This window comes from Mesoplodon densirostris, chromosome 3 (genome assembly GCF_025265405.1).
Source record: "Mesoplodon densirostris isolate mMesDen1 chromosome 3, mMesDen1 primary haplotype, whole genome shotgun sequence".
In the NCBI taxonomy this organism is placed as follows: domain Eukaryota; kingdom Metazoa; phylum Chordata; class Mammalia; order Artiodactyla; family Ziphiidae; genus Mesoplodon; species Mesoplodon densirostris.
Genome location: NC_082663.1, coordinates 69,039,188 through 69,051,106, shown reverse-complemented (window position 1 = coordinate 69,051,106; position 11,919 = coordinate 69,039,188). Strand labels below are relative to the sequence as shown.

General features: G+C 40.3%; 1 protein-coding gene across 2 annotated transcripts in view; it reads left to right on the top strand.

The window, feature by feature from the left end:
• Positions 1–5,118: 5,118 nt before the first annotated feature.
• EDIL3 (EGF like repeats and discoidin domains 3) overlaps positions 5,119–11,919 on the top strand; it is a 443,986-nt gene continuing 437,185 nt past the window's right edge. Inside the window, exon 1 of one of the 2 annotated variants that reach the window (XM_060093127.1) lies at positions 5,119–5,691. In XM_060093127.1, coding sequence (XP_059949110.1) covers positions 5,625–5,691 — 67 coding nt within the window. In that variant the 5' untranslated portion in view covers positions 5,119–5,624. The remainder of the gene's footprint in view (positions 5,692–11,919) is intronic. The other variant, XM_060093128.1, reaches the window with a different exon arrangement.

Sequence of the window (11,919 nt, the reverse complement as noted above, 5' to 3'; positions counted from 1 at the left end):
ATGTCTATCAAAAAGGATTTATGTTATGCAAATACTATGCCAGTCTTTGATGCAACTTCAGAAATATATAATTTTTGGGTGAAAAAATGTAAGATACATAATGTTTGTATAATTTAGCAATTTTTTCAAAAGCATGTGTACAATACTCTATATACACACATGTGCACAAGTGTGTGTTTGTATGTGTGTATGTATATATACACATATCTTTTGAAGGATACACAGCAATAGCTACTAGCTACCAGCTCTTGGCCCTGGGGAAGCATCCCTGTGTAAGGAGGGAAGGTCATCAAGAAGGAAACCTTTATTTCTCTGTACAACCACTTGTACCTTTGAGCTTTTATTATGTGCATGTATTAGTTATTGAAAAAATATTTTAGGGAGCTGAAAACTAAGTCACTGGAGCAGGAAACTGGAGGGAAGTAATTAGAGGCACCAGAAATTTCTCTTACCAGGGTCAGACCCTGAAGGCAAAGGCTCACCCCTGTGTAATGGCCCTGCATATGTTCTGGAAACAGCATCCATCAGGGAATCAAGCAGGGAAATACTGGAAACTCTGAATTTGGTATAAAATGTGTATTTTTACAAATGAATTTTCCTTAGTGTTCATAGTGGAAAGACTGAAGAAGTTTAGAACATAACATTCAGCTATATCCAAGGAATGCAGTTATCTTCACGGCAAGATCCGTTTGTAATTATTTGGAAAGATAAGGCTAACACCAATGAAACAACTAGAAAAAAATAAGAAGTACTAATTCTAAGAAATAGTGGTTCTGTGGTGCTGGAATAATTTGGGAGGTCTGACAGACAGGAATTCAGCTAGTAGAATTTGTAAGAAGTCCTTTCAGATCGGGGCAACAGCATGAACAGAGGACTGGAGGAAAGAATTAGCTTGGTGTTTGTGGAGAGCAATGAAAAAAAGTGTTATGAGTTATGCAAATATTTTAGAGAATTTTAAAATGTACTTGGAACTCTACAGTCAAGCAAAGTGTACTCTAAAATGATAAATCAAGGTCAAAGAGAATGCAGACTGTACTAAAAAAATGACAGTTACAGTTATAGCCACTTAAATTGAAAATATAAATGAATGAGATAAATTAGACCCCTGACCAAATAGATGCTACAGCATAATGGTTATGAAAATTGCTCCTGGAATCAAACCAGGGCTCAGATCATGGCTCTTGGCTCCATCCCTCATTGCTGCCTTAATCTTGGGCAGATTACTTACATGTTTTGATCCTTGGTTTCCTCAACTGTAAAGAGAAATAATAGTAATATTTACTTCATAAATGTTGTTGGGATGACTTAGTGAAGCAATATATTTAAAGATGCATTAGTGCTTAGCATACAGCTGACCCTCCATGATTTTTACCAGTAGAGTAAAGTGGTTTCTGGTTTCAGACTGACACTAACTTGATACCATAGGCAATTTACCTAACCAACCTGTGCCACATTCCTTCTCTCTAAAAAAGGGATGATGATAGTGACTTACTGTATTACTTTTCTCTTGCTGCTTAACAAGTTATCACAAATTTAGCAGTTTAAAGCACCAATTTATTAGCCCACAGTTCTGTAAGTCAGAAGTCTAGGTGGGCTTGACTGGGTTTTCTGCTTTGGATCCCACAATGCTGAGATTTTAATTCAGAGGCATTTGGGATATTAAAGAAAATAGAGTTTTTGAAATGCAAAATAAAGTTTTTAAGCACAAAATGATTTTTAAAATTAGTACTACTGAGTGTAATTTGATCAAATAATCTAAGATGCTTCCTATATCTAGTTTATTTATAAATATCTTTCAATAATTACAGGAATACAAAATGCTTCCTTTATTTGCTGATTGAAAAATTAAAAGATGAGTTAAAAATTTTTTTTCCAGATAATTTAATGGGGATGGGAGATGGGAAATTGAGATAATCAGCTATTGAGGAAAATTCTTTTGGAATTCTGTATGTGATTATTGTCTCTGTCATCGTCATCATCATCATCATCACCATCACCACCATCGTGTGCCCACTACTGGCCTAGGCCCTTTTGTAACCACAATAATTTACCACTATGAGTTTGATACTATTAGTAACTCCATTTTACAGATAAGAATATTGAGACTTGGCAATTAACTGAATTGCCTATGTTAAAAGAGTTAAAGTGGTAGAGACAGTATTCCAATTCAGACATGTTCTGTTCCAGAATCTAAACAAGGAGTCAATAAGAATAGTTCTTGAAAACCGGTAAACATTCCACAGTCTCTTTTTTGTTTGTTTTGCTGATACTTTATTCTGCTTTATTTTCAGACAACATTTCCCAAGTTATTTTCCTTATAGTGCTGAATACAATATGTTAACAGATGTGCAGAGAAAAACCTTACCTTAGTAAAAAAAAAAGAACAAAAACACAAACTTTGTAAGATGCTGGATTAACACTTTTGAAAAAGTTTCTTAATCACAGGACCTTTCAAAGCTTTTAATATGCTAACATTCACCATGAATCTTTAAGAGGTTGCTTTGATTGGCGATGTTTCCCAAAATTATTTGACTATGAAACTTTTTTTTTTCCCCATTAACATCTTGGGGAAAGTAAGCCTGCAGAAAATATTTTGGGATCTGCTGTCTTCAAGTGATGTATAGATTCATTTTTGCTGTTCTAGGCATATATTTGGAGAAGCTATAAAACTGTAGGTTGGACCATATGTGATTAGTAAAGGTCCTTTTGCACTTTATGTGAGGTAAAAATTCTTAACAGAATTCCACCCTTTTTCTTTTCCTTTTATAAAATGTCTATTTCTTGTGGTCCTTTAACATTTCTTATATTCCACTTCTGGACAGGCTGTATATGAGTTTAGTAAGAGTGAAATGAGTCCTATAACTGTAAATTAGGTAAAGTGCCTGGAATTTTCAAAATGAAAGGATTATTAGTACATGATGATTATCAATAAGTGGGGAAAAAGGGGTAACTATGTACAGGGAGGTATGAATCTAAGATTATGTATCAAATTTAGATTGGAAATGGCACCTAAGAAAGTAGAGGTGTTAAACTGGCAACATATTTTACAAGTCGACTACCAGGTAATACAGAATGGCATTTATAGTCACAATTTTAGGCATTTGGTCATAGAATATGAATTTTAGTGTAGTTTTATGCTCTCCTGGAGTTTTTTTTTTTTTAAGAACTTAAACTAAAAGAAAGAAAATTTTAGTAACATACACTGTTGCCAAAAAAATTATTTAACTTTCTAACATGCCTACTGAGGTCATATATTATCAGAAAAGTGGAAACAGGGAATAAATAGGAAAATAAACAAAACTCTTGGCACACTTTTTTCTTTAATGTCTCATCACAGTCATTGGTTTCTGATTTTATTTTATTATTTATTTATTTATTTTAATTTTCTTGGAGTATAGTTGATTTACAATGTCTTGTTAGTTTCAGGTGTACAGCAAAGTGATACAGTTATACAAATACATATATTCATTCTTTTTTAGACGCTTTTCTCATATAGGTTATCATAGAATATTGAGTAGACCTCCCTGCACTATACAATAGGTCCTTGTTGTTTACCTATCATATATATAGTAGTGTGTGTCTGTTCGTTTTTGAGATTTAATACTATGTTTTAGAAATAATACCTTAAAACTAATATTAAACATCTCACTTCAAAAAGTTAAAGAGATACTTTATGATGGACATGCCACCACATGACTGATAAAAAGCATACTTTTAAAATTAAGTAACAGTGATGTGACAGAAAGTTGGAATTTGCTTGTTTAAAACTGCTTTGCTGCAGCTCTGGACAGTGGTAGCTTACACTAACATCTGCGGCTTTAAGCAAGAAAACAGAATGTAAATAAATGATTCTTTCTCTTTCCCTTAGCAAAATAATTTTTTTAAAAATGTTCTTGTACCCCACCAAACATGAGATCTGAACAAAATTATTTTCAAATAATTTTTGTTGTTGCTGTTGTTTTTTTGTTTGTTTGCCAGCAGTACCTTAACTTCTCGGTGGCAGTATGCAGTTATTTTTCCATCAGCCTTACATCCTTGATCTCACTTCAAATTCCAAAGGAAGGTAGAAATTGAAGTTTAAAGGACTCAAGGAGGCAAAAGGAGATGAATTGCATGACCAATTGTCCTCTGCTATCCTTTTCTTAGTACATTCTCCTTTCAAATCTTTGCCTTCAAGAATGTTTCCTTCAATGTTTCTTTGTTGGTGTTTCTGTCTCTCCCTACCTCCCTCTCTAGAAGGAAAAAAAAAAAAAATTAAAGGCTGTTTTTCATTTTGGTACCTGCAACTGCCAGAGCTGAATCCACGTACCCTAAGCAAATATTTTAAACCAAAAACAGAGGAGAAAACACTATTGTAAGCCATGGGTTGTAGTTTGGTTCAGCCACTCTGACTGCAAAAGCCAGTCAATTTATATTGCTTTTGGTGGGTAGCAGCGAAATTTGATCTACCATGGTGATGCTTCAAGAATCTGTCTTTGCCTTTTATTTTCTTGCACGATCCCCAAACTCGCCCCACTATTTCTCATCTGAAACAGATGTCCTCCTTGAGGAGATGTATGCCTCCCACTGGCTTGCCCTGTGCCTTCACCTTTTTGCCCCGGTGGACAGATGAGCCCACAGGGCTCTCTCCCCAACCCTAGAGCCAACCAAAGTGCAGAAAAGCCCTGTCTTAGCTGATTAGAGTCTATTTGCTGACCAGGTTGCATTTCCTGGAATCCGGGACAATTCACTTTGCAGCATTCTGTCTCTCGGGCAGCTTTGTGCCCCAAGAGCCACTTTTCAAAATCTCTTAACTTCTTTTTCTGGCTATGCAGAGAACGGGACTTCAGGGGATTCCTTAACGTGGTTAATTATAAAGTCAGTGCTGGAAACCAAGAGAATCTCAGACACCAAGGGTTGCTTCCCTTAACCCCGGAGTCTCTGGCGTGTGTGCAGAAGGTACAGGCACTGTAGGAACTTAAGAGGTGGAGGCAGGTGCCAGGGTGTGGCTGCAGTTGTCTCCCTTTTCTCTTCCAGCAGAAGGAGCCACCCCTGGGGGGGTGGGGGGGGAGAGAAAGAGGGGGAGGCTGCTGGAGGGAATAGGAAGGAGGGGCGCACGGGGCGGGCGGGCGCCTGCGAGGCTCAAGCTCACACGCACGCCGCCTCTGTTTGTACACAGTGCGCTCTGGGCTCGCTCCCTCGCTCCCCGCCTGCTCACGCTTCATTGTTCTCTTAAGTCAGAAGCCCCGCAGCCGGCCGCGGCGGCGCGAGCAGAGCACACAGTCTGCGGGTCCGCCAGCGCGGGTGACCCCGAGCCGCCGCCGGAGCCAGCGCCCGGCCCCGCCCGCCGCGCCTCGGCTGGGACCCACCCGCAGAGGAGGCTGAGCCCGCTGGCGACTCCCCGGAGCTCGCCCACCTCCCAGCGCCCCGGAGCGCAGGCAAAAGGGGAAGAAAGATTCCTCTCTTTGGTCGCCGCTCTTTCTTGCTCTCTCCAAGAATTTGTTTAAGGAGACGCTGCACGAAAAAGACATCTTCTTGAATCCTCTGTCGGGGCGGGGTCTGCCGCTGCCCTGCGGTGCAGCCTCAGCGACACTACCCTCCACTAGGACCCCTGACCAGCGGGGTCACGTCCGAGAGACGGGATCATGAAGCTCTCGGTGGCTGCTTGGCTCCTGGTTGGGCTCAGCCTTGGTGTCCCTCAGTTCTGCAAAGGTGAGGCGACGGCCCCGGGCGCCGGTTGCGGGACAGGCAGAGAGTCCCCTGGGAAACGCTGCGCAGGGGGCTGGAGGAGGTCCCCCAGGCGCTCCAGGGGTGGCGAGCGCCGTGGGCGGCACCGAGGAGGCTGCGCCCTGCCCTGCGTGCCCAGGAAAAGTGCTCGCAAAGTCAGAGCGGAGTGTGCGGGGCTGAGCCGGGAAGAGGGTGTGGGGTACCCAGATGAGATCGAGGAAGGACGGGGATGCAGGGGAGGCGGGAGGGAAACCAGATCTTCCACGGCTTACTTAGCCCCCGGGTAGCCACGCGAACCCTCCCTGGGCAGTGTGGGTGATGCCGGCTCCCGGCTCCAGACGGGGCTTTCGCTGGGGAGCGAGGGAAGCGAGGGTGCCCCGGGAGTGGAGGAGTGGAAAGGGGAAGAGTGCCGTAGGGCTGTCCGCCTCCAGGGTGCTGTGCTCTGGTGCCCGGCCCACGCCAAGCAGTTTGCAAATCCGAACCCGGTGTTGGGAGTTTGGGCGGTGGGTGCGGTGGAGACGGGTCTGATAAGTCAGTTCGGCTTTCTCCCATCTCCCCATCCTGGAGGCGCAGCACCAATAGCAGAAAAACCCCAGGAACCCGCCCTTCCTGTAGCCCAAAGGGCCTCAAGCTTTGCTCAGCATTCCCTCCTGGTAGGAGCCTAACTCTTGGTAATAAGGAATCTTGCGTTGCGAGACAACCCTGGCGCCCCCGCCCAAGAGCAGAAGAAAAGTTGTAAGAGGTGATCTGGTGGTGGTTTTCATGAATTGCATGAAATAAACCAGTCTGTTAAAAAAAAAAAAAAAAACACAGGACTTTGAAGAGTCTCCTGCTGAGTTGCGTAGTTGGCTTCCAGGTCCCTGGGAAGGATGGCCTGTCAATACAAGCCTTGGTCTTGGTTCCATCTAAGCTCGCGTTGGGGTTGAAGTTGGCGCCTGGAAAGGGCAGGGGGAGCTGCAGGGACTCTGGGTAGGTTGCTCGAGGCGGACCTGAGTCCCTTCTGCGCCCACATATACAGGCGGCTCCTTCTATGCGTTCAGTGGGTAATGAAACTCTCCGCAGGCTGCTTCAAGTGGAGAGCTGAGTGCACTACAGGGTTTAAAATGCTGTGCCTCTCAAAAAAGGTGGCTGGATTAAAAGATGCATTGACTCAAATCCATTTGAGATTAGACGCTGAGTGAATATTCTACACCATTCATCCATGCACCCATCCGTCTATTTGTTTCACAGGAAAATTGTAAACTCTTGGGCTACTATTTGCCTAAGAAGCCGGGTGTTCCTGGCCAGATGCCCTCGGTGCCCTACCAGTAGCTATCCAGGCCGTACCTTTCCTCGGCCTCCCTCCCTCCCCCAGAATGTGGCTATTTCCCCCTGCGAGTAGGTGTGTCCCTCGCTTACGTTTACTGTGTGCCCTTCCAGTTATCAGGCAGAGGCAGCCAGCCACTCCACTGAAGGTTAAGGGATGGTAATGGCTCTGTAGTTGCACCGCGGACTGCCCCAGCTATACGAAAAAGACAGTGCTTTCACTACCGATATTTCTCCTTTCTTTCATTTCCCGTCTGGATTCCTTCTGCACTTTGATCCCTCAGCAGGAAAGGAGGGGGAGAACGGCAGGCATTCCCCTCCCCTCCTCCTTTCCCCGCCTCCGTTCCCACCCCAAACCGAAAACACACCCTCACCCACTCACAGGCACCTACTCCTTGACACCATCGCCTCCATCATCAGTCCTGGCACCTAGGCGGAGGGCGGCGCAGGTGGAGGAGGAGAAAGTGTATCTAACCTGTGTGCCACGCTAGCCTCCCTAGGTCTGGTTGCTGGAGCCCTCGGGTGCGGTGAGTCCCGTCTCGCTGCAGCCGGAAGCTCTGCTGTCTAAAGATACACATGCCTAGGGCACAGCTTACTCCACCAGGCAATCCAACCTTGGTGTGTTGCTTGGGCTCTCTTTCCGTCTCCTAGACAATGCTGGGCAGTGTGTACTCCACATTCTTCCGTAGATTTCTCTTTTTGTCCAGACAGCCTGTGAGGAGAGGGATAGGAAAGAAATGGACCATTTTCCACGAGCTCTTTTTGTTAAACTTGCACCTTTCTAATTTATTCTCCCTCAGCTCTGCAGAAAGGCAGAGTACAGCTTATGTGACATCTCCAAACAATTAAACTTTGAGCAAACTTACTGAGGCCAGTGTTAACGAGGAGAATTTACCTTGCACCTCTCCCACCCCACCTCCCCAGATATCATTTGTCTAATGTATACGTTTTATAAATTGGTGTTTCCCTGTGTGGGTTGCAATTTACGTGTATTAATGACTGGGATTTGATAAGGACATGTAATTCCTTTTCTTAGTAGTTTTTATTTTAAAATTAAACCAATGGATCAGTCAGATTGAATATTTCATTAACTCTTAAATTATTCATTGTTATGGGTTGCTCTAAAAAATCCAATTACATGCATACAGTTGCAGCAAGCACGTGACATCTTATGCAATCTGTCCCTGTGCTTGCAGTTTGTGTCTGAAGTCTTTAAGCAAATGGTACTGTTTAAAAATGTCTAGACATGTCCTAAATACTATGAATCATTGGCGTTCACATTTCCTTTTTTAATCAATGGCGATTTTTAGTTAATTCTACATGGGGATCAATTAGTACCTGAACAGTCTCACTCGAGGTAAAAACACCCATGCTTCTATGATTAGTATAGCAATATTGATGCTGAAATAACAGGTTACTGTACTTTAAAAAATTATTACACATTAGTGTCTTCATTACTTGATTTACATGATCAGTAATTGTATACTTTAAAAATAAATGCTAGCTACAGATTCCAGGTGAAACATTAAAAAATAATTTTGAAATACTGAATTAAAAATAATAAGTAATTGAAGATAAAGTATCCTGCTGGTACAGTTTGACACTAATGCAAAGCCCTGACCACTGTTATGATACAAAACACATTTTTTCCCTTCTGGTCCTTAAAAAAGTTTCTTCTAATTATTTTTGAAATATTTTCTTAGAATTGAAATGTATTTTTGTTTTAAATTTATATTGTTTGGGGAAAACATTCATAATAATACACATTAAGCGTTACAAAAATTGAAATGGCCTGTTCTCCCCTCTGTAATCTTGAATTTACAAAGATCTTCAAAACCAGGCAAATGTATTTTACTTCTGAACTCTTCTCTAAATTAAAACTCTCTTGTATTTTTCTCAAATATCTTAAGATCAGTGTTTATATAAAACATGTATTCAGGATGTAGGCTATTTTTAATATTTTCATAAAATTTTCCTTTCTTGTTAGATACGTATGATTTTTCCTTCTCACAAAATAAGAATACCATATACATGACTAGACTAAAAAAGCTTGGTTGCTCAAAACCATTACAAAGTATAAGTTTAACAGTTTTTAGACTCTAAATTAGTAGTCCACATTCTTAATTTCACTGATATTAATTAAGATAAAAATTTTAATTAGGTAATTTATTTTTAAAACTTTTCATCTTTTGAAGGGTTTTGAATAATGGGATGGACTGTATATGTTATCATTTGTGTACAGTTTTGAAAACCCGCCTGATCTGAGAGTTTCCTAAAGCCTAAGAAAGTAATTCTGATATTTGTTGTTTACTGAACATACTTGCAGGCGCCAATAGCTTTGAGTTTCATTTATGATGTAGTAGGTTCATTATATTCCTTGCCAAATAAACCCATGAAAAACAGTGCGGGTTTCAGAACTCAGTTCAAGTCAGAGCAAATCAGAACGCTTGGGTACTGAGAAACAAACAGCAAATTTTGCAAATATGTAATTAATTAATGGTATGGCTTCTCTCAGGCTAATCAGTTTACTCCTATGAGTTTATATGAGTTTGAGTTTATTTCCTAAGTAGTTTGCAAACTGATGTTATTATGATGAAAAAAAATAGTAGAAAACCAAAGCCAAGCCATTCCTATTACTTAATTCTTACCTGTCTTTTAAGGAAGATGTCTAGCATGTTTTTGTTCTTGTTTTTTAAATCACAGTCCATATAATGATTACAATATCTTTTGGTTAATCAAAGCAAACATGTATTTATATATAAAGACTTAAGTTGTTGGCTATGTGAAATGGATTATTGAAAATTTTCTCATGGTTGTGTGATAATGCTAAAAATTAAGTACTATAAATACTTACACTGAATGAATTACCACTTAATTGTTACTGAAAATACCTCTAAACAGTCTTTGCTTTGGGGAAATTGTTGAAGGGAAAAGTAGACTAGGATCATCGACTATGCCCTTGCCAGCAGGTGTCAGGATAATCAATGGAGATCTTTTAAAGGAAAGATGTTGGGTGGCGGGCGGGGGAAGTAAAGTAGTAAACGTTAATCTGCAAATCCACATAAAGTGACTTTCTACTCTCTGTGAAACTGATATTATTAAAGTTTTCAGTGCTCCCCTGAGAAAGCGAAGGAGGGTGAGTTGTAAGGACCTGCTGCTTGTACCACAGGATTTTAACTTGGAAGCAGAGTTGCTCTAACTGCCACACACAAATAACTATATGTCTAGGTTGAGCCATTATTTCTCAGGGTGTTCCTGAGTAACTTCCAAGGAAATGCACATAGAGCTATGAGGAGCTTGTAGTAAAACAATTATTACTGAAATGTTTGGCGTACTTTTAAGCTTACTCTCCATACCAACTGTAAATTTTATACATAGAAGTAAGTACTTGTTATATTGACTTACGTGGATGTATATTCAACTATTTATATGTACAGATCTAAAGTACTGGAAGAGATTACAGCTTATCCTTTTCTGTCACAATGGTAAAGTGTATGTTTCCTGAAACTTGTAAGTTTCTAACTTCAGTCACGTGGCTGAAAGAGACTAAATGACATGATAAACTTTTGTCATCACCCATTTAAGCCAGTCATTATTCCTTATGTATGTGCCTATTATGTTTCAATAGCTTTCAGTGACTTGACATTATTTGTTTCTAATTCTTAACTGATAACCATTCCTCAAAAGTTAGTTCTAGCATCTGCTGATATAGCCCTTAAAACAGTGTTACAGATTCACCGTCACACCTTTTCTACACGTTATCTCTGTGTTTTATAAAGTCGCTGATATCGTGTCAAGCAGTCTGTCTCCAGTGGCATCCTTTCTGTGTCAGAGTCCTCCTTAAATAACCCTCCTTCCAACATTTCCTTGCTGGATAGCAACTAGGGCACAGCATCCACTATAAAATTCTGTCATCATTATTAAAAGGTTGCAAATCTCCAAAACACTGTGACATTTGCAATTTGCTTTCCTGTGAGAAAAAAAAAAAAAAAAAAGACAGTGTAAAGCCTCTACTACTAAATCCTGAGGTTTAAAACATAAACATAAATAAATTAGGATCTGAATTATGGAGCAACTCAGGATTTTACACCTTGATATGATCACAGTGTCCTGCCTAAAACTATCAACTGGGCAATAACTTATATCCACCCCACTTGTAGAGAAGTATCTTGCTTTGCCTGTAGCACAGAGCTGAGAACCTAGGAGAAAACATCAAAAACTCCTGACTACCTAAAATACATAATGCATTTCAGCCTTAAATTATATAGAAAAGTCTATTTCTCTTGGTTTTTAAGTTCCTGGGCTCTCTATAAACTGAATTCAAAAAATTAAAGACCTATGAGGTAATAGGTCAGACTTAATCAGAGCAATAAAACCTGGCAGCTGTTAGACAAAGAGGAGATTGAAAAAGTATATGTAAAAACAGAGCTACCTTACAGTGTAAAAAACTAGAGACATTTATTTGGGGTGGGAGAGGGGCTATGTTTAAAGGCCAAAAGGCGTTACCCTGTGAGAGAATATGCTTGTATTTGATGCCAGTATTGATCTTGCATCCTAGACAAAGACTCACTGCAATATGTTCAACATTTGGGGTCTACAAAGGCAGTGAAATATGTACATTGTTGAAGAGATTTTGTCCAAAATGTTTAAGCTTGAAAAACCTGTTTAAAGGTGAAAGAGACATATCTGAAGAATGTGCTTGTTTGAAACTTTATTTTCCCATCATTTCAGATAATATGTTGTTAAACATCTTTTATTGATTTTCCTCCTAAAGTAATGAATGAAGGTACAAATTATGAAACAGAGGACTCAATTTTGTAGAAAAGAAGTTGATCTCAGAATGCAGATACGATGCCCTGCAATTATTTGGTAATATTTTAGAAGAAAAGGTACTACTATTTTGTTTTA